Source organism: Gobius niger (assembly GCF_951799975.1).
Source record: "Gobius niger genome assembly, chromosome: 8".
NCBI lineage: Eukaryota > Metazoa > Chordata > Actinopteri > Gobiiformes > Gobiidae > Gobius > Gobius niger.
In genome coordinates this window covers 16,652,337-16,676,178 of record NC_136859.1, presented here as the reverse complement: position 1 = coordinate 16,676,178, position 23,842 = coordinate 16,652,337, and the positions used below count along the sequence as shown (strand labels likewise).

Here is a 23,842-nt window from a genome sequence, read left to right as displayed (position 1 = left end):
ATGTATCATATTTTTAACCACACTGTCTTTTGTATATTTGAAATAAAACATGGAAGCCTAATTCTATTCGAGGCTCGTAGTCGGTCCACCTGCCCCACGAGGGCGGGGCTTCCCACCTTAAATGCGTTTTTAAGGAACAGGCTTCGTAGGACTTAAAAAGCAGCCATGTTAATTTCACAGACCATTCGGGATCATGACTATGAAAGGGGTTGAATGAAACACCGGTTATCTCTTCTATCTTATAACTATGGTTTGACCAAAGAGGAAGAAATGACTCACACAATTCCATGTGAAATAATGTAAACTGCTGACCAAACCATCTTATTTAGCACATGGGGAGTGACATACAGAATACAAAACAATATTTATTTTGACATTTCCGGATATCGAGCCATACTCCTTTGTATTACTAATAACGGCAATACATGAAATGATCTACTTCAGATCATGTTTAGTGTCAGCACAGTGTCATCCTATATCATGTAGCCCGGATTGGTATTTACATAGTGAAGGTCACATCTTGCATGGCCGAACAGAATTTAATTAAATTGTAAGGATTGACAGTTCTTGATAAAATGCACAGTAGTCCACTTAATTGCTTTCTGACAGCTTTGCAGACTTTGCAGAAAGACGAAAATGGATTAATAGAGGCACATTCTGTGGGCTACCTGTCTGTAGCCCACCCCCCCCTTCCACCCCCAGGTTCAGCTGCTACAGTCAATACACTTTACTGTACTATAAGAGCAACGCTGTAGGTGTGATTTACAAGAGTACTACCAGAAAGCTCATGCTGGACCGAGTGAGGGCCCTAGGGTGCTATACTGCTGTATGCGCATGTGGAAATCAATGCTAATCAAATTGCAAATGTGGGTCATTTACGCCGCACTTGATGCCAGACCTGAAGCAAAGTTTTTATGAAACCTTTAAGTGTAAATAGTCTGTCAATAAGTTAAAGAATTATTCATCAAATATATATCTTTCATAAATTAGCGTCCATGCTACATATGGCAGCTATCAACTCAGTCAGACTAGAAATCAATTTAAATGTTCACCTGTTGAAACTAGGGCCCGGCCGATATGTGGGTATTTTACAATGTAGGAAAAGGCTGATATCTCCGGAATTTAAAGTGATAGAGACTTCCTGTTTTGCATGTAAAGAGCTCAGTCAAAGCTTTAAAATGGGTCCTTCAACAACTTGCTAGACCTATTTACTTTTTATTGCAGTTGGCTCGTTGCATATTCCCCTCCCTGAAGTTTTGAGTGTCAGTACTTCCCGTCTCTATCATTTTCTATGGAGAATGCTAAGTTTTGTTGAAATTAATATTTTTCTAAAGATTATCTCGAGAACAAGTGTTAAGGACTTAGGGCTGCACAATTAACCTTTATCGCATCGAAAATGAGGTTCTAGCTACTCGATTACCAAACCACAAGGCGCTGAGTTTTTTTTTTCTTTCTCCTGCCTTGCGCCTCTGCCGTTTCAGTGATAGACATGTTCACCAATCAGAATGATCGGGGGGTGCTCTGTCCCCAGTGTTATTCAACCTGTACATATTTAGACGAACTGTCGACTAAACTCAGAGCCTGTAGCACTGGCTGTGTCTCTGGAAGCATTGTTCTGAATCATCTTTTGTATGCGGATGATTTAGTCGTGTTTAGTCCAAGTACGGCTGGTCTACACAGCAGCTCCTCAATATCTGTTCAGCCTGTGGTCTCGAGCATAACATTAAGTATATATAGTTCGAAGAGTATGGTTATGATTTGTAAAACCAAGGATAAAAAAAGAACATGACATGTCCGAACTTTTGTCTGTTTAATGATGTTCTGCATGTTGTCAACAAAATCAAGTACCTCATGTCAGATGATGAAGACATTTTCAGACAATGCAGAGTGTTGTATGCCCAGGCCAATACTCTGGCTGTTGTACAGAGAGAGTAAAGCTAACTTTATTTAAAGCGTACTTGTTCTCCCCTGTACACGGCTCACCTTTGGACTCATTATAAGAAAGCCAGCATGCAGCAGGTGGCCTATAATGATGCTTTGCGTGTTCTTTTGAAGAAACTGAGATGGTCAAGTGCCACAGAAATGTTTGTCAATGCCAGAGTGAACACTTTACAGGCTGTACTATGAACTTTGATGTACAGCTTTATGTGTAGACTGAACATGCCTGAAATAATAGTGTCCCTGACAAATCTAAAATAGTGCGACACGTTTTCAACCTGACTTGTGGAGACATTGGCATGATTGTCTTTTTAAAATGCCATCTTAAAGAATGTCTCGTCCTTTTGTTTTATTTCTAATGGACTACGAGTCCGGGATAATTGAATTGATCCAGCGTCAGTTCCTTTGATTGTTGGCCAATCAGAAGTGGCTGCAGGAGAATCATGTCTGTCTGCACTGAAGTCGGGGAAAATACAAACTCCACGTGCGTCTCACGCAGTCCGAACTGCAAACTATTCTCACCGCATGTTAAAAAACGAGTGTTGAAGGACGGGTTGTGTCACGGAATCATCATTTATTCGCGAAGCGGGTTGGGGTGGTGAAAAAAGTCAACTGTCGCCACCTGCGCGCAGAACATTGGAGAATCACAAAATCACATTGTGATTCTCCAAATATTTGGAGAATCACAAAATATTTGTGATATTCTCCAAATCACAAATATTTGGAGAATATTTTGATCTTCAGGTCATAACTTTACGACTTTACAGCTCTACAATAATACTGCCATGGCTCGATTGCAGTCAGGCAGTTGTGTCAACATCAAGTCCTGGATAACAGCCTTAAATACCAGCGTCCACATGTCGGAGATTTGTTTTGACGGATATATTATATTAGAAACCATTGTAATCCTCTGAGATGGGTCACTTTAGTCTCTTACCTGGTATTCGTTTGGCCAGAAGGTGCTGACAGCCAGTTCGACTTGGTGCCACTGTTTGCCGTGGGAGCCCGAGGTGTTCCACACAGGGTTTCCGAGGGGACCTCCATTGACGCGCACAAAGGCGTTGAGGGCCCCGGGGCTGTGTCCGTCCCGGCTGTACAAGAAATAGCTGAACTGGACGCAGTGCGTGTCGTTCTCACTCAGCGCAGGGAGCAGCAGCTGAGCGCGGTGACCCACAGCGTGTTGGGAGGAGTTCACCAGCATGTACGAGCCTGGAGGAAAGAACAATACGGTGCATCAGTTATCGAACATTAGCATATTTGTGATTAGCATTGGGCGAGCAATACTTTTTCCAAAGACAAAAAACAAGCAATCATTTTCCAAGCCATCAAAAAATGTGTGAAACTGTGCAAAAATGTTACAATGCGAGAATTGTTGTCTTTTTTCTTGGTTTCCTGTTGATATGGATAAAATACCCCTTCACATTTAAACAATTTATAACATTTGACAAAAATGTGTGTTTTATTTCACCTACCATCTACAATGCATTAGCAATTATTATGAAAATTGTATCTCAGTGCCATAAAGGTAAAAAAAAAAATGTTTCAATGAAACTCATGGATGGTGTTGTGTCTCAGGACTTGAATCACTGACATCAATCTCAGACGCCTGTGATGATTAGTTGTCAAGTAAACCGAGTAAGGGAAAAACTACTGAAAAAGGGCGTTCACCATTACTGAGCAGAGCATCATTTTCAAGCAATATGGGCAAGAAAATAATCTCTCTGCTGATGAAAAACTAGTTGAATGTCTTGGTCTCGGTATGAAAACCTTTGATATTTCACAAAAGATCAAGCGTAATCATCGTACTGATAAAAGATTTGTGGCTGATTCAGAGCACACACGGGTTTCTGCAGATAAAGGTACAATGAGGACGGTTTCTGCCAGACAAACACATCAGATTAAGAGAACAGCTGCTACAAAGCAGCAAACAGGTATTTGAAGGTGCAGGTGCCTCTGGAGTTTCCCATCATCAAGGTGTAGGACCCTCCAGAGGCTGCAGTTGTGCATAAAGCTTCTATTCAGCCTCCCCTAAACTGTTCATTAAATGCTGACGAGCAGAAACGGCTGCAGTGTGCTCAGAAATACGTCCCAGAAATACATCCCAGAGCTACGTCCCAGAGCCCTTAGACACAATACCATCCATGAGTTTAATTGAACAATTTTTTTTTTTTTTACCTTTATGACACTAAAATACGATTTGCATAATAATTGTTAACACAGTGTATGTTCTTATTATACACACGTCTTCATACAAATAAAAAGTCATCCCCAAAGTCTCAAAATATTGTCTTAAATTTGTGTTTGCATTTCTTCAATGGTGTTATTCTGGTACTTGCATTTATAAAACTGGTGTCGGGATTAAAAACCACAATGGGATTTGCTTCAGCTGAAACACTTGAAACAAAAGCGCAGTTTTCAAAGAGAAAACATGCCGTTAGCCCTATTTTAAGGGTAAACGGAAGAAAAATGAGAAGAAAAAGTACATTTCTGCCACTCGCTGTTGCTCTGAGTGAATGCAGGAGATAACAGTGAAGGAAATGTGCCAAGTTGAATACAAAACACAATCAGACGCAGCAGGCAGTAGATCTTATGAATACGGCAGTGGCGCAGAATAAAATAGACTGAGAGCGATGGCAACCTTCTCTGTACAAGGTGACACGGAGGCAGGCAACAGAACTCTCAGACCCCCCTCCAACGCCTTCTCTAATCAGGATAGCGTAACCCCATTGCCCTCTCCACAGCATCTGTCCTGCCTTGAGTCGGTGCCTGCTAACGTGATTAGCACCACAATGTTGGGAGACCTTCCTGTGTACTCTCATAATCAGACCAGTTGTCTTTGTCCTCCAAGGTCTCGGCGTTCTCAGAGCGAGACAAACAGGACAGGTGCAAGTCCAGGTGCCACAGCTATAGTCCTCGCTCGGGTCCGGCCACACGTGAAGGCCAGACAACAGGGCAATTAAATACATTAGTGAAATGATACAGACCCAGAAATAAACAGCCTGTTGAAGACCAATTTTAACATAACATTAGCTGAATTTAAAGCACTTTTTCAAGCAGTGTCCACTGTCCACACATGGGATAACTTTATTGCCATTACACTGTCAGCACTCAAATATAACAATAAATACAACAAACAATAAATACTAGTCAGTTCTCCATATTGCATGAGGTTATGAGGTTACAAACTGCTTCAAGTCCTGCTCTTCAGGCTCCTGTGTTCTTACTACAGATTCATGAACTCATGACTAGGGCTGGGTACCGTTAAACAATACCAGTTGGAAAAAAAACAATTAAAAAAGGGAAACAAATTCGAAAAAAAAAAGTGGAAACATTTTGGAAAAACAAGTGGAAAAAATGTTGGTAAATTTGGGAAAAACTGAGGGGGAAATACAAAAATTTTGGGGAAAGAAAATGAAAAAAATGCGGGGGAAAATTGGTTAAAAATGGGGTGAAAAAATAAGAAAAACTTGGAAAGAGTTTTTCCCGTCCTTTTGCCGTGAAAGGAAGTTTTTTGGTTGTTGCAACTCAAACAAATGATAAATTCAAAAGAAATTAAATGGAAGGAAAAGGAATAAATGAACATTATTAATCTGTTTTATGGTTCTATACGACAAATAATTTAGTATCGAAAAGAAGTATCGTTCAGGTATCGGTATCAAAAACCGAGTATCGTTAAAGTACTGGTATCGAAAAAAACAAACTGCGACTGTGCCCAGCCCCACTTATGACTGAGAATCAGGCAGCTTCAGAACCAGGTCACCGGCGTCTCTCCAAAACACTCTCTCCAAAACACTAATTGCCGAACCATCACATGGGCGGTCTTTTACATAATGATGTATGGATGAAAGTGGAAGTCAAACTACAGTCCACAGGGAGAGGAGCTCATTACTGGAGGCTACACTGTGGCCTTTGCTGCACAGCCCTCTGCCCTGAAGTGCAATGTCAACAACCCCTGATTTGTGTCTGCTTCTCTCATTTCCTTTGACTTAATTAGATCTTTCAGAGGTCCGCTCTCTCCTGCTCCCGAAGCCCCGCAGGGACCTATGAAATAATAGCAGGTGAAGCGTACCACTGTACTGTCCTCACCAGAGGTTCAGACCTGGACGTGTCTTTTGTTATTTTGAGTCAACTCTGGGTTTTTTTGTCAACTCTGCATCTTCCTGGGACACCACAGACAGAATGTGAAGGATCTTTTTTGCCCTTTAACCTTACACCTGAAGGAGACGCCCTGCATTTGATGAGCTGGGCGACAGGAGCCTGTGATGTCGACACTTTAGCAATGTTAAAAACAGTTTCTTCAACTTGTGCATTGGAACAGCAAGATAAATCTGTTTTATAAGAACAATCTTTACAGAGATTTGCTTTTAAATCAACTCTGTAAATAACCATGTGCTCAATGAAGATTTTGCTGCTTTTTTTGTAGCAACTGAAATTAATATTTGTTCTGGAGATGGTTCTATTTTGCTGCTTGAATTTTACTCTAGTCAAACACAGATTATTTATCAAACAAAAACAAAGAAGAAAACCTCTCAACCTCTTATCCCCCGCCTTAACCCAGAACATTTTCTCCAGTTCAGCATTACCCAAATCTAAAAGTTTCTGGACGGGAGCTTACAGCCTCGTTTGAAGGCTAAGATCTACAAAACAGATTAGAGCTTTTTTGTTACATTGTAGTCGCATTTTTGGTTGTGTTCTCGCAGTTTTTTTGTCATGTTTTTGAAGATTTTGTTGCCTTTTCACAGTTTTTTTGTTGTGTTTTCGCCGTTTTTTGTCATAATTTTGTCGTATTTTTTGTGCTGTGTTCTTTCTTTTTCGCCACTTTTGTGTCACTTTTTTGTTGCTTTTTCCATCAGTTTTTAGTCATGTTTTTTGTCGCTTTTCTAATGTATTATTGTTGCTGTTCCAGTGCTTTTACATCTCTGTTCTGATGCTTTTTTTTAAAGAAGCTTTTAGATTTGGGTAAAGCCAATCTAAGTTGCTTGAAAAAAAATTGACGAAAACATGCCAGAAAAGCAACAAAAACACAACTAAAAAGTGATGTAAGAAAAAATGCGCTTGGTTAAGGCATTTTCTTCACCAATTATATAATATCCAAATGCCTTTTACGAAGAGTCCCAAATTTAACACTGAAGGCTGGGAAGGGGAGAAATACAAACATACTTCAGTAAATGGAAAAACCAACTCAAGGAGACAGTCTTATTCAGAAGAGCAGAAGAGTTTAAAGGTTAGCTGACACTTCGACACTCCATCTTAACCTTGAGGCCATTCAATTTAGGTTTGCCTTGGCGCAAAAGCATTTGAAATTCTTCTTCTCCAGCGATGCTATAAGTATTGAGTCATCTTTGCCCTACGTGTTACGAGAGAACACATGGTTCAATGACAGCACAAGGTAAATGGCCTGTGACTGTTCAAATCAATATTCAAGGCTTTTGTGTTTTTTTGGTGAGAATCTGCCATATTGTCATGGACTTTGACTGCACTCAAGCAAAACCTTAACAAAGTAATCAACACACCGACCGTTACCTCATCTCTGAGAGCCTCTTGAATCCGTGTCCTCTGCTGCTGGAGAACAATGCTGCTATTACCCTTTAGAACAGAATGCTCACTCCGCATTGAAATCATTACGTGGCACAATCGCAGCTAATTGCTTCTCCAACCCTCTACTGTGGAGTTTACAAGTAAAAGTTTTAATATTGCAGAAGAGTCAATTCATTTTCCGGCGCAATAACGCACAAAAATGAGAACGAACTCCGACTGTTCCCAAATGTTAGCCGAGCGAGTGGGTGGCAAGCTTAAGAACAAATGTCGACTCAAGTTCCTTCTGTAAAGTGTAAAGAATTCACTTATGAAGCAAAACTGTCTCCCCAACCTTCGCACAGATCCCAGAAGAAGCACACAATCGCGAGCCTTCATAAAACCTATTAAAAGACTCATCCATTATGAAAGATATGGTCTCATTGTTGCATCATTACGAGTTATCTCCGCGCTGACCTGCTTTGGGTAACCATTACAGAGAAGCGGCCAGGAGTCCTCTGACACTTTTATTAACATGGGTCAGTCTTTATGAAAATCAGTTAAGTGCGCTCTCCTCTGCTTCCGTTTCACTGCGTCTTTTATTATTTCTCCGGCTTCGCTACAGCGCCATCTTCATTTTATCTGCGCCGTGTTTACAGCTTAATTAAAAAGGTAGACGGTGGAAAATATGAATCTGCGGTGATTTAATAAAACTAATAATCGCGTTGTAATATTGTGCTCAGCCAGGCGTGTTCCCCGACACAACCACGGCTCCGAGACGCCGCATTTCTCCAGTTATACTCCTGGGCAGCGTGAAATCTGATAAAGTTCCATCCATCTATTGAGCACCCCCCCCCCCCAAGGGCAAAAGAACATCCATAACAAGATTAGGAGCGATCCGCCACATCATAATTTATAGCGGGCGCTGCCGGACCGCAACCTGGTCACCGAGTGTAGTAGGCGACCCTATCTGTGGCAAAGACGAACGGCGGTGGCGTCTAACATGAAAGTCGCTGGCTCTATCTCGCAATATGGGATTTGAACCTATATTGGGTTTTCGTTTCCAAGGTCCCCACAGCGCCTATTACATTGGAGTGCTTTTAATGTCAGATGCCCTTCCTGATGCACCCTCGGTCCACGATCCTAGATAAGAATACACTGCCTTGTGAGTCAGTGCAGTGGTCTACAGCGTGGCACTGTTCTTCAATACATACAGTAAATAAAACCTTTTCTGAGCATAGACTGTGTGTTCTCGGTTCAAATATAGAGCTGATCATTTTCTGCATGGTCCAAGACTAAACCCATCTCTAAATCTGGAGATGTGTCCCCAAACGCTGCACTGCAGTCATTGTCAGCTCCGGACAGGGTGGCCCAGCAGCTCTGAAGGATGGTCAATGTGGAGAACATATTTCCCTGAGGGGACAATAAAGTATACACACACAGGAGCACATTTATGTGGCTCAGACATCAATACAGTGTAACATAAAAGTTCCCACTTCCAAGTAAAGACTTTTTCTGTCTGAACTGTTTGACCTGGAGCTCTGACATTGAAGGTGAGCACAGAGTAATGGGGCACACACAGAGCGGCATGGAGCGAAGGTTGAATGGAGTCAAATCAAAGGTTGAGTTGAGCAAGTGTCCTTGCTGCTGCAGAAGCTCTCCTCCTGCCTCTTGGAAACAGCCTTTTTCTACCTTTATGTACCTTTTCTCTGGTTAAAGTCACATGTTGCTTCAGACTTAATATCCTGACACTGCCAACACAGCTGCTGTCTGTTGACTAGAGGTCGACCGCTATATCAGGCCGATATTTGGGTATTTTACAATATTGGCAATCAGCCGATATCATGCTGCTAAAAGGCCGATATAACATGACAGAATCTTTTGCATTTGAAAAAGCTCAAAATGGCACCCTCCACAACTTAAAGGGATATTTCTGGATTTTTTACATAGGGCCTCATTTCCTAGTTATCCAGAGTGTTGCTGATTTCTGGAGATATTTTTTTTGTAATTCATGCAGTTCTTATGTTTGAAGAGTTTTGTGGCGCTAGGCTAATGCAAGGCTAGTGCATTTCTACGGTAACAGCTAGCCTGCATTACAAACAGTCTGACACACTCCACAGTGCACCTGAGGCAAATCACTTATAACGCCAGACTAACCATATAAATGTCTGTGTCGATAGAATAATTTTAACCAATTTGCATTTAAAATACCTTATATTTGAGCAGCATCTGCTTCATGGTTGTATAAGCTACGCAGCGGCGGAGTGATCTGCTAGAAGTTAGTCCCTCAAAATGCGATCATTCATGTGATGCAAGGTCAGCTATATTCCAAAAATGATTCTGTTTTTAATGCAGGCTAGCTGATACTGTAGAAATGTGCTAGCCTTGCACTAGCCTAGCGCTACGTAACTCTTCAAATATAGGAACTGCATGAATTACAGAAAAAAAATATCTCCAGAAATCAGCAACACTCTGGGTAACTAGGAAATGAGGCCCTATGTCAAAAATCGTGAAATATCCCTTTAAGCCTCGGCCTCAGAGGAGCTGAGAAACATTGTGGTGAAAATCGGTCACAAGTTTTACACCTATTTTTCACGTCTGTGACTGGAACCATCAAAGAGATTTACATTTTTTTTGTTTTGCAATCTGCTGATTTTTATCTTTCAAATCAGCTTCCACTGAAGCATCTACTAAACGTGAATAAATCAGCCCTCTGCCCCGGATAAAGTCACACAGGATTATAGATAGATAGATAACCTTTAATACAGACTCAAGGTCCAGACCAAAAGACAAACAGATAAAAAAAACGGGACATTTTTGAAAATCAGTCAGATATTGGCCAAAAATATCGGTAGCTCAGATCGGCATCGGCTAATCAAAATCCACAAAAATCACCATCAATCTGAGAAAGACCCATATCGTCCTCACCATCACCGGACTGCAGTGACCTTCACTTTCACTTCAGTCAATAGTTCGTCCATTGTGAGTCGATGCTGGGTTAAAATAACATTTCAGATAATATGAATGGAGTATTGACGATGACAGCATCAAACGATTATTTACACGATCAATTCCTCTGACGTCACACAAACAGGCTAATAATCAAAGGAAAAGTGCAAATGCTGGATGACTTTGTGGACTTCAAAGACAAGCAGTTAGACTTGCTTTGCTGCCAAGGTGCTAAGAGCACACACGGGCCAGAAGCACTCCCGACAATTTATGAATCTATATTCCCGCTCCCGCTCCAATTTCACGCTGAATTGTCTAATAAAGTCTTTGGGTCACAAAGCCTTTAAAAAAAAAACTTGTTTTGCTAAATCAATTTTGAAACGTGAACAAGAAGTTTATTAGCTGTGTGGGAAATAATGCATAAATCATCTTCTTTTAGTGTTTACAGGATATTCCACTACACCAACACTTCAATACTATTATACAGTAGTTATTCATCTCTTAACCCACCTGAACCGAGCACATTTTCCCCAGTTTGGCTTTACCCAAATCTAGGAGCTTCATGAACCTGTTCCTTTGAAGGGGCTAGATCAGGGGTGCCCAAACTTTTTGTCTCCGAGGGCCAAAATGAAAAAGTGCCTGTGAGTCACGGGCCAAACACGGCGATGACAAGCACGAAACACATATCACTGCAAATTACATTTGCATTTGATTCTATCTATGCAAGTAACATGCTATGTTAAAATAAATGGTAACTATGGCAAAAGCCTAGTTTTAGTAGAACAAAATCAACAATTGTAGCAATTTAGTGCAAAATGTAAAAAAAAGAAAGAAAAAAAAACACCTGTATCTACAGCACCTACAGTAACTTTACCTCATTCGTTAACTCAAAGAAAATGCCACATTAGATTATTTTGAAAGCGTCAGTTCAGCATCAATTCTTTTTTTTAACATATACTGTTGTCGATGTTAACAACCTTTGCAATAAAAGTTGGAAAACTGAAAGTTGATGCTACAACACTGTGATTAATAAATACCAAGACACCGCAACAGTGTTTCCAAAAGGAGTGAAACAGCGCCCCCAATTTTACGCTGGTGGTCAAAAAGTGTACTGCATCCATATTGGGTCATTCTATACATTAGGGCATGGCTGGAACTTGTAGGGGGAGGAAAATACATAATTATTATTATTTTTTAACTCTGTATAGTCCCTTTATGGCGGGAGGTTGATGGATAATTGATTCAGAGATTTGATTAAAATAGTTTTGTTGGTTCATTCCTGACCTGTTGCACCTCATAAAAAAGAAAAACTAGTGGCGTGTCTTTTCTCCGTGCATGCACCACAAACTAAAATAGACACTCATCAAAATCCAATGCAAACATTGACTTAAATGAGGGGGGCTGGGTTGTATTTTGTCGATAACAGGACAAAATCCAACAGTAATCTTATGTAGCTAATGTGATCCCAGTTTGCTTTGGTGCATAAAAGCCTCTGCACAATCTCTAGTTTGACAGGAGAACAGACGAAATCAAATTTGTGCATAAAGAAACGAGCACCAAGCACCCGCTCTAACCACATCTCATGGCTGCTCGAGTATCACACGTTTTCAGGTATTCCCACAGTCGCGCTTCCTGATTCCTGCCCACTGCGCCTTCAAATTGTGAGATTTATTGAAACTGAACCCATGCCGCTTCTCATTCGCACGCATCGTTATGTCAGACAGTAGTGAAAACATCAGCGTTGGCAGCTCCTCGTTTGCACGGAGATCAATAGCCGGTTTGCGTCAGGAGAGAGGAGCGAAAGTGCTGCTCAAGTTTTCTGCCTGCGCCATTACCTGAAGGGTAATAACGTACGGAGTCTTTAACAAAACATGGAACTTTTAATGGGCATGACTTTGCAAGTGACATTCAGGTTTCGTCATTTAAACGTAAACACACGCAAAAAGTACATGTAATTTAAAATCTAAGCTATTTTTGTCTTTAACAGCTCACTCGCCATTGTGACTCCATCAGAAAGCACGACCAGAAGGACAAAAATAATTGGATTGCTCTTTTAGTTAAAAAAAATAATAATTTCCTTCCTTCCTGGACATCATTGTATTTCAACACGGTCAAACACAACCCTTTTTTAATGTTGAGTCACAGCGATGCTTATTATCTCCCATCATTGTCCTGTGTTTTAGGGGTAAAAGAAAGATGTGTTTTGCTCAAGGGCATGAAGGCATTATGCATGAGTCGGAGCTGGCTCTACCATTGATTCCACCATAAGCTAAAATTGCATAAATAGAGTTTGGGAATGTGATGTCATACACTACACATCACGGGATTAGCAGCAATAATAAACTAATGGAGACTTTAAAAGGTATAATGCTGAGTTATTGTTCACATTTAAACACTTGGACACCACAGTGAGTTAGAAGTATTTACCTGCAGTAACTCAGCAGCTAACGGAGTTGTTCCACAGTTTATTTCCTCCACTTTTTAATACTGTTTTTAGCTAACGTTAGTCTATGGAAATGTATGCTAACAGCTGCAAACATGGCGGATCTCCATGGTAACAGTAGAATTTCCCAAACTCTATTCATTTTCCTTCAAACCAAAAAACACAATTTGCATGTTTATAAACAGCATATCGCACGGACTGCAGTTATTTTGGCAGGACCGTATTCTTTGCTCAAATGTTCAACATCTACAGTATCTATAATTATTTTCTAACAACAGTGTCCAAAAGTGGTGACAGTTTTCAAAAACATATCTGTGAAACGACTTTCTTGAAACCCCTCATCCTAAGGATCTTGACCTGCATCTAGACTGTCTATCCATCTATACCGATACTGGGGTTTCAGTATCTGCCGATATCTGCTATTTACCGATGCCAAGAGACTTTCTTAAAAGTGGCTTTCTCTGAGTGAAAAATGTTATTGACTCTTCTCCATTGTAAGATCAATAAAGTCATATTATATTGTCATGGTGTAACAGATCAATTATCAAGTATATCTATTGATAAACTCTTGGATAACCATTAAACAAGGATGGCTTTTCTACACTAAATATCCTTGGGTTATGACAGGCTTTAGGCTACATTAATATAAACAACTCACATTAAGTGATCTGATCATTACAAATAGATCATCCATCCATCCGTCCATCCATCCATCCATCCATCCATCCATCCATCCATCCATTTTCTTCCACTTTTCCGTTGCCGGGTTGTGGGGGCAGCCGTTGGAACTGCCAGAATCACATTGCACCAGCCCCTATGGCTCCTCCTGCAGGTGGTGGGTCCACAGAAGGACGGCCTCATGGTTCTAACCGGGCCTGTTGGTCTCTCATAAGGGGCTTTTGAACCGCTCTTTGTCTGACCCGTCACCTAGGACCATTTTGCCATAGGAGACCCTACCAGGGGTACGAAGCCCCCGACAACATAGCTCCTAGGATCATTTAGGAGCTCAAACCCCTCCACCACGTTAAGGTGGCGGTAACAGGAGGGGAATATGTGAGATCAGTTATTTCTTAAACTAAAATACAAACACTTGTCATAGTTTCTGACCCAGCCTTGATTAGTCTTCATTAGCATTAGCATGCTCCCAATAGAAGGTTGAAACTAAATCAACGCTTGAATTCTCCAGGTTCCCAGCTTTACAGAGATATACAACATGCCCATATTCAGTTAGATTTAAGTGGTAAAAGTTGTGTTTTTAAGGCGTTGAGAGCCAAAACTGGTATCGGTTCAGTATCGGATATTTGTAGCCAATACCCGATATAGTATTTTTTCCAGTATTGGCTCGGATATCCGATACCAATTTCAGATCGATGCATCCCTAATCTAGACATGAACCTCATAACTCCCACAGAGTTATATTGGTCCCTGCACGTCATCTGAGATTATGGACACTTCAAAATGCTGCAGCTCTACAACATCATCTTCAAAGTCATCTGTCGAGGATCTTTGTATCTTCCCTTCTTCCACCAGACATTGATCAACTGCCAGTGACCTTTAAGTGTACAATCGTATTTCTGTCACTTTATAAACCCATTTTAATTGTAAACTCAACCTCGTTCTCATCCCGAAATCAACGATTCCACTGCTCTCTGACATTAGTCGTGTGCTTCTCTCTCTTTATCGCCTCAAGCAGGAAGTGCAAGGAGACCATTACCTCCAGTGCCTCAGGGGACAGCCGTGTGCGCCAGAGGTAGAACAGGGAGTACAGAGGGGCCAAAAAGGGCTGATGTTGAAAATAAATGAAGTACAAGTGGCACGCCTGTGGACGTGCGGTGTGCCTTCCAGCGCTTTGAGCAGATAAGACCACGTCAGCAGGAGTTGTTGTCTTGTTCCCTTTCTGCGCGTTTTCTCAACAGTCGGCTGGCGTTGACCTTTTGAATTGTCCTCAGGGCTGTTCGGGATCAACTGCCAGATCTGCCCAGAGAGAGGCCCGCGAGTGGACACACACAAGAGAGAAAGAAATGAAGGACGGGCAAAAGGAGACTTGCTAGTGTGCAGAATCTTGGGCGTCAATGTCACGAATGATTATGTCAATCGCCAAATCTGTAGATTCCATGTCAGGAAAATCAGGGAAATCTTAAATAGAAGAACTAGCCATTTAAGAAAAGGCCACAGAGTCAGAGAGCGTTTTACTATGGCTTCAACATTTAATTGAGTAATAATTGCTTGATTTTGATTACAAAAACTGCAACCTCTTCAGACATGTTCTGGAGTTTAAATCTTCTCTTACTTTTAAAACACTGCAAAATAGCAATTTCATGAACCTTGACAGCGCCAGGTTCAGTGTATTTAAAGACGTTTAATCAAATGCATTATTTAGAAGAATGTGACAGCCGTCTTTGTACAAACAGCGCAGTGCAGTGTTTCTCTTTGGTTTCCAGCTTCACACGTTGCATCATCAAACAGTCTTGTTATGTCTTATTACTTGATGTGCCTTACAATGTGACAATATATTGATCAGGGCTTTTGAAATGTACTGAAAGTCGACATATGCAAAATCGAGTTGAGCTTTGAACTGTGTTATAACCTTGCCTGCAAAGAGAATTGTCACAGTATTTGTAGTTTACAGACATAGGGGAATCCATCTTGGGCAGTTTGTGCTAATACCTTTTAATTCCGCACCGACGGTGGTTCGACCCAATCATGTGGCAAACCTAATATTAAATGGATTTGCTATCGTGGCAATTTGTTGTTTGAGACTTGGCTGTGATCAGCCAAAATGAGGCATGCTCGATCCAATCAGCATTAAATGTTCCGCTAAACGTTTGTCCTCTTCTTGAACTATTAAACAGGAACTATGCCAGATTGATATAACAGCCTGTCTATTGGATTCTGCTTCGTTCATGCAGTTTTGAGTAATCCTAATCACTAGGGCTGGGACAAAATATCGGATTGGACTTGGCTCGCAATACTTTGTGCCGCAATACCAAGTATTGATACTTTGTCAAGTATCGCAATACTTTCAATACTTGTGTTTGGAGGCATTTTTTATCATATACTCCTTTGTTTTCCAGTAACCGTGACACAGCACTTTGTTACATTTTGTGTTAATGCCTTTTCAATCTAAACACTTTATTAAATGTCCAATGGCATTTACTTTATAAACTTTGGACACATATTATTGTACACATTTTAATTTAAACATATAAATTGTTATAATTACTTACCGTATCACACTACGTATCGGATCGGCCCCTGAGTATCGTGATATGTATCGGATCGTGACAAAAGTGGATCGTGCCAGCCCGACTAATCACTATGGTTGTTTCTTCTTCTACTGCAGAAGCACTCCGATCTGTCCACATTTTTAAAGCCCATTATCCATCATCAGATCTGAGCAGTTCTGCACACATCCTTTTGCTAGCATGCCGTTAGCTCAAAATGTAATTACTTCTGTTCTCACTTTCTTATAAGGTGTCAGTCCCACTACTGCCTGCAAAAGACACTCCATGGCCACGTTGATCCTGAATCCTGACCACCCCAGTCTCTCATTTTCTAAAATGATTTTATAAGTCATACGTCAATGCGGAGGTGTCGAGAATAATGTTTTTTAGCCGTAAATGCATAAAATGTCCGCCCTTAAATGAATTCGCAATGTCACCGTTTCTTTTAACACCTGAAGCGATGCAGAGTCATTTTGCCTGATTGTAATAGGGCTGTGAAATAGTTTGAAGTTACAAATGAGGAAAATTGGCAGTATTTTAAAAGCTCGTCAAATACAGTCTATAATTTCAGAAACAGTCATAAGTTTAACTTGCTTCATTTTGCGCTAAAATTCCCTCAAACTCCAGGGAAATGCCACGCCAATCGACTCCGTTGATTTGCTCAGTCTAAAGCCTCAAATCAAGCTAATCACAGTAAAAATCACCCATGGCTGTAAAGTTAACAAAGAGTGCAGCCGCCAGAATCAAGCCACAAGTTCAAGAGAAGACAAAGTTTGAAAAGTGTCGAAGTGTAGGAGTACTTTTTTCGCAAATCACTGCCGAGAAATCAGTCAGGGATAGCAGCAGACAAACACTTCCTGTGCCTACATGACCAGCTCTCACACCAGCTGTCCAACCGAGCGAGGACACACAGACAGGAGGGACAGGGGTGGCAGCGACATGCAGCTCTGCCTCAATAGGATACATATACTCTCAGGATCTTTACCATACAACTCCAATTAGCATCTCATTAAAGAGCATTACCACTGGAGCAAAGTGCCAGAAATGCAAATGAGACGGACAAAATCAGAAAGCTTCACAGATAATGCAATTAGGGCAGCGTAAAACACACAAGAAACTCGATGTGCGATGTGAGTGTTGAGAAATCTATTGAAGGAATAACCAGGTCATTCAGTAATAGTCAGGTTCTGGTGATGTATGGAAATGTGTTGAAATACTGGAGGATAGTCCACATTTCATGATTTAAAGGAACAGGCCACCATTTCTACATACTGTGATATGTTCTTCCCTGAGCTTAGACGAGTTGATGCGTACCTCTCTGGTCTTTGTGCCCATGGAAGAGCTCGGTCACCCCGTTTGGAGCTATAGGAATACATAGGGAGAGGCCAAATGCTAACAACATCTTTGGTTGTTTTGCGTGACTGAGGGCACGCACAAAGACCAGACAGATACGCATCAACTCGTCTAAGCTCAGGCAAGAACATATCTCAGTATGGAAAAAGGGTGGCCTGTTCCTTTAAGATTATGCTTCTTGCAGGTATTTGGAAACAAACTATCACGCTTTAGAAAGTGCAATATTGATCCAAAACAGCTAAAACAAAAAATCCTGTAGTTTCACTTCTAATTCTCATGTTTCATGATTCTCAAGCGTACTGAACTACGGCGAGTGCTTTTACTTTGTGGTGAAAGGATTAAGCTTTGACATGGGGAGGTGAAAAAAAACATTTCCTGAGTAAGTAGGACCACATGATGGGCTTTTTGGGAAAAGGAAAAGCTTTTTAAATATCAGTTTGTCAAAGTGCATTACTGAAGCATCACATGGTTAAAAGCATATTTTAAAAAATATTTTTGATCCTCCAAATGTTAAATCAATTAAAAAAAATAATTACCGGACTAAATGATTTGTAAAATTGCTAGTTTTGGTTCTGGTGAAAATATGTGGTAATCAATTGTAATTTTGCGAAAGTAATAAGCAGAATTGAATCAATGCTGCAAAAATAATAAAATAAATATGACATGCCAGAAAATATTTGTATCCTCGTGTGCAGGACTTTTTACACACATGGTCATTTTACAGTGAATCCAGGGGCGGACTGGCCATATGTTCATTCTGGAAGAGCACAGAAGGGCCACTGGCTCCTCAATTTTCTCCTCTTATCCCCCGCCTTAACCAAGCTTTACCTAAATCTAAAAGCTTAAAAGAAAAGCATCAAAATACAAATGAAAAAATGACAAAAAAGCTATGAAAAACCAACAAAAAATCCACAACAACACAACAAAAATGTGACGAAAACACAACTACAAAGCAACAAAAATCACAAAAAGTGAAAAAAAAAACATGACAAAAACATAACAAAGCAACAAAAAAAGGCAATGAAAAATCAATAAAAACATGACTAAAGAGACGAAAACACAACAAAGCAATGAAGAAAAGCAATGAAAACCCCCAAAAATAGCCATAATAACATTAAAAAAAATCACAAAAAGGTATGAAAAAGCAACAAAAAACATGACAAAAAACATGACAAAAAAACATGACAAAAATGTGACAAAAATGCGGCGACGTGACAAAAAGTTTAAAATCAGGCATTACACTGTTGCTCTTCGGTCAAGAAGTGTCGCATTTACGCTAACTTGGGCCAGGCTGGTCAGAGTCCAGGGCCGTTTTTCAGTCCCAGTCCGCCCCTGAGTGAATCTAATTACACAAATGCAGTAACACATACCAAAATAACAGTTCCATGACACTACAATACACTACAATAAACCACATATTCTCTTTTTAAATGTGACTCTCTTTACTTGCCGTCTGTGGAAGTAACATCCGGTGGCTATTTGCGAGGCCCTGTGCTCTCCCAACAGTTCAAGTCCATAAGAAAAGTGAGCACAACGCTGCCCCCGGGTGTGTGTGAGGCTCTTAAGGCTGGTCATGGGTGTAATCAGCCATGTGGCCAGATTGTAACCCCCGTCACGAGGAGCAAACCAAATATCCAGGAGGCACAGACCGCTGTGGGCGAAAATAAAAAGATGCTTATACCAATGAGGCATGCATCACCATTAGCGGTGCGGTCAAAGAGCAAAATCACCATTCTTTTCATGGGAATGAGTAACCGGGGGCTACAAGCCGACGCGCTATTACTGACATGCCCACACAAACACAATTTTAGTAAGTAATGCATTGTTTACGAAGCTTTAGCGTTACGCAGATAGATGAGGGTTTCTATATGGCCAATGGCATGTGGTCAGAGCCTGCCTGACGTCTCATTTGTGGCACAGAAATCAAATGAGCCCTTGAAGACTGGTTAATTTCCCATTAGGTGAAATGGCTTTATCAGTCTAGACAGAAATCATTTATAAAATATTAGAGACAGTGGAGATAATTTGCTTTATGAAATGGATTAATCTGGTTCAAATGGCAGAAAGGAGAAGAAATGCTTTGAACAGAAAAAGCATGCCCCGGGTCCGGACAATATGGAGGAACAATTCTGAATCGGAAATTGCAGATTTATTTTATTTTATTGGACTTATTGCAATTGCATTGAGGGTTTACATTTCCACATTTTAAACATAATTCAAACAGACGTCACAAAAAGTAAAAGTATTTCCATTACTACTAAATACAATGGCATACAATGATCCTCTGAGGATGCTATTGAAGGTGTCGAGGCACATTAGTGAGATGTTTGTCAACTGTGGAATGAGACCTTGTGCAGCTGGTAAAAGGCATTAAATCTATGCATTTACGTCAACAGGCCATCAGACTAACTGTACTATACAAGCTTTGGTCAGGTTTACTTCAAGAATTTGGAAGCATTGGCGCTCCTGATTATATGTGTAAATAATCTATGATGTAGCTTTTTTACTTTCATCACCATTATTTTACTTGTATACTTTTAATGCTATGGACAAGGATTCTGTGTCCTTAAAGGGGCATTATGCGACTTTTTATGCAGGAAAAAACGTTGATATTTCTGCATTATTTGACCTTGTAGTGTAGTGGCTGTATGGGGGGTCAACATGGCGTCTTTACTTTCCATCACGGTGGTCTCTACAACGCTCCAGGATCAATTGTTTTGTAGGTTTTCTGGTGAGAGCAGTGAAAACCTTCCTAAATCTTCTTGGAGTGTCCTATAGACCACTGTGACGGAAAATAAAGACCACTCATACAGCCGCTTGGTCACTACAAGGTCAAATACATACAAATATAAACTTTTTTCTTCCACATAAAAAGTTGCATAATGAACCTTTAATAAAGCCTGAATGAAAATAATTGCTGCCTTTGCAATCTGATAAATCATCATCACAAATTGGATTCGATCGCGCTTAATCTTGCAGTCCAAGTCCAGGCATGATACATTAAAAACGTGTCTAATACAGCGCGGCTCTGCGAGGCTACAGGTGCTGGTGTGATGTTATGTTCTCAGGGGTCAGGAGGCTGAGGAAAGGCGCACAGTGAGTTTGTAAAGACATGCTGACACTTCACCGCTGCTGCCCGGCTCGGCTGTTGCTGTTCGGGCTGTGAAAAATCTATAAACCTTTGCCCCAAGAACTCAGCACTGGCCCGTAGCACAATGCACAGCCCGTACAGAAAGACGTACACAAGGGTGAAAAGTGAGAAGATAACAGGCATCACTCAGTGCACAGGTTGCAGATGTCATCATGTGTTTGTTCTTCACCATCTCTTTAAAACTGCTTCCTAAGATTGTTTTGTTTTTTTTTCTTATCGGGGGAGCATAATTAGCAACATTAAGGACTCATGTTAGCAGCTTAATGGCTGTCTATATACGCAATGAGTGTTTAGAATAATAAAGGAACTATACCTGCCTCTGTTCCTTATAGTGGTACCAAATTCATTTTGCCCTCCAGTAATACTTTGAAATTTCAGACGTTTGTGGAATAAAACACTGTGAATCTAATTATAAAGCATTTGGATCGATTTCATGAACTTGCAGGCTATTTTTCTAACATTTCTGTGAAAGTGACTCTGAAAAGTGACCCTGCAAGTTGTGAAATGTTCCAATGAAATCATCTCGGTGGAGAATTGTGATGCTACAAATATGTTTATACTTAGGAATGAGTTTAGACACAACTAACAATTTAATTTAGTGGCTTCCACTTTCAATGTTTGTGATAATAAAAAAGTTTAAAGTTTAAAATTTTAAAAATTGAAGTTTACATCCATTCATTCATTTCCTTCCGACAACAGCCTCAGCAAGAAGCTTAGACTACGTTCCAACTGCAGGTCTTAAAGCTCAATTCTGATATTTTGAAAACACATTTTCTTTGCAAGGTTGTTCACATTGCTCTCATATACGACCTGTATCTGATCTCTGAACAATATAAGTCTTGAATGTATTGCACATGCACAGTCGAGGGCATAGCGCTCTGCTGTTTACAGATGTAAACACGGATTGAAATACATGTAAAAGTTGAGATAAGCTAACGGAGCCAACACAAGTTTTGGGGACTATATGGACCTGTGTGGAGCAGAGGCAGAGATGTCTTTATCAAAGACGTGTCGCTGTGGAGTCCAGCGGTTGACAGTGAGGTGAGCGGCTTCATTCACGCTACTTCATTCATAACAAGTGCTCGTGTTGTTTTCCTGTCCACTCACGTCAGCTTTAATGCAGAATGAATAGTATTTGTAGTGCATCGATGAATTGTAGGTTGGATGACTGTGACTGGCCGTTCAGACTGAAGTCCCATTGAAAAGATCCGATACATATTGGATTTAATGCTACATATCCAAGAGGCCTGGGTCGCTTTGGAAAACATTAGATCTGTCTCGTTTAGACTGTCCTGAACATATCTGATAGAGGTCGTATAGGGGCAAAATAAAATCACTATTGGCCTGCAGTCTGAATGTAGCCTTGGACTTACCTATTCACACACACACTTCCTCCAGCTCCGCTGGGGGGATCCCGAGGCATTTTCAGGCTCAGCTGAGAGACACAGTCCTGCAGCATTACTCTATTTACCAATAATCCAGCCATAAACAGTCCCAAGGCCAGATCAAAAGAGACGGCTGCTTCAGCAAGAGTATTTGGAATAATAAGTTTACACACCCTGGCAGAACTGTTGATCTTTTGAGAATATGAATGAAAATACAAAACATTTTTGTTTTTTTCCCCACTCATAGTTAGTGGTTTTGTGAAGCCATTTTGTTTGTAATTATTGTGTGTGTATAAAAGGTCAGTGAGTTTTTGGGCTCCTGACAAACCCTTGCATCTTTCATCCAGTGCTGCACTGGCATTTCTGCTTTCTGAGTGAAAAACAAAAGAATTGTCAAAGGATCAACTGTATAAAATGGGAAAGGGTTATAAAAAAGATATCCAAGGTACTGAGAGTATCAATCAGCAGTTGTTGAAACCAAACCACGGTCAGGTCGACCAACAAAAATGTCAGTAACAACTGGCAGGAAAAACCAAGAGATAACTTCTGCTGAAATACAGGACTCTTGGAAAAGAAAAAAAGTGTTATAGCTGTTTCAAGATGTACAATAAGGAACCACTTGATGAAAAATGGGCTGTAGGGCCAAGTCGCCAGAAGAAAGCCATTACTTCGCAAATACCACAAAGTATCCGCTTACAATATGAAACTCAGTTGTTTGACCATAAATGGCTTCACACAACCACCAACTATGAGTGAAAAAAAAGTGTTTGTGTTATCATTCATATTCTATGAAAAATGGGGTATGTAAACTTTTGATTTAGCCAGATTCTTCAGTGCAGCTGCAGAAGATGGATAATACATTGACCACATTTTCTTTCAATACCAAATTAACCTAAAACATGCCCATAAAGCTATAGGTAGAGAGTGTGAAACATTTGGAGCATCATAAAGTTCCCTTATTATTTAGACAGAAAGTAATTATCTGCATTCCTCTGCTGACTTCTGAGCATATGTTCAGATGTAACAGTGGGAGACACGGTGCATACGGCTGGCCTACATTCAACGCCTACGGGGCATTTGCACGTTGCTCTGTGAAACTGCAGCAATGTAACTCCAGGGCTCCGTTGGAGTAAGCCGTTCCCTGGAGCAGACGACACACCGTGACAGTGCACCTATACATAAAACTCAGCTGCTGACCGAGTGTAGGTTTAATGCTTTGTCTTCTGGGATATTTTAAACATTTCTTTGGCCCGAGCCTTGACCTATTCTTTGTCCTGGCTCCTGGAAAGCCCGGGGGAAAGGAGATAAAATAGACCAAATTAATGGGCCCCCATTAATTCATTTCCTGTATGCCTCTCTCTTACTGCGGAGCTAAATTTAACTGCATAGAAATGAGCAGTGCACCTATCCGCCGTGTTTCACCATCTGACGAATCCAAGAATGGTTCATTGAGCCTGGGGCTTCGTAAAGACAGATGAAATGAAGGACGGCATAAATAAATACAGTGGGTTTGTAAAGTTTCATCCCACTTTGATTATTTCAGTTTTTATGTCTGATACAATAATAATAATAATACAGTGACAGGTATTCAGACTCTGTACAATACTGCAGGCCTATTTCATTGCCATCCTCTGCTGCTCGCTGAACATTCATAGCTCCGTCTTTGTGAATTCCAGTCGTTGTCCACGAGATAAAAAGCCTCAACGTTTAAAAAAAAACCCATAAAATAACACATAAATAGAAGAGAATGAATCCTGCAATAAAACAAACTGGACATTCTTCTCTCCCTCAATGACAGCGCGAATCATCTCAGCAAATGAAATGTGAGTTTTTTTTTGCTTTGTTTTTGGGAGAGAGACCTCAGTGTGGAGACAATCAGGAGACG

At 40.6% G+C, this 23,842-nt stretch overlaps 1 protein-coding gene across 4 annotated transcripts in view; it reads right to left on the bottom strand.

Moving 5' to 3' along the window:
- The window catches only part of ptprub (protein tyrosine phosphatase receptor type Ub), a 191,550-nt gene that overhangs the window by 81,060 nt on the left and 86,648 nt on the right, over positions 1 to 23,842 (bottom strand). For all 4 annotated transcript variants that reach the window (XM_079560766.1, XM_079560767.1, XM_079560764.1 and 1 more), the window contains exon 3: positions 2,876 to 3,147. In XM_079560766.1, coding sequence (XP_079416892.1) covers positions 2,876 to 3,147 — 272 coding nt within the window. The remainder of the gene's footprint in view (positions 1 to 2,875; positions 3,148 to 23,842) is intronic.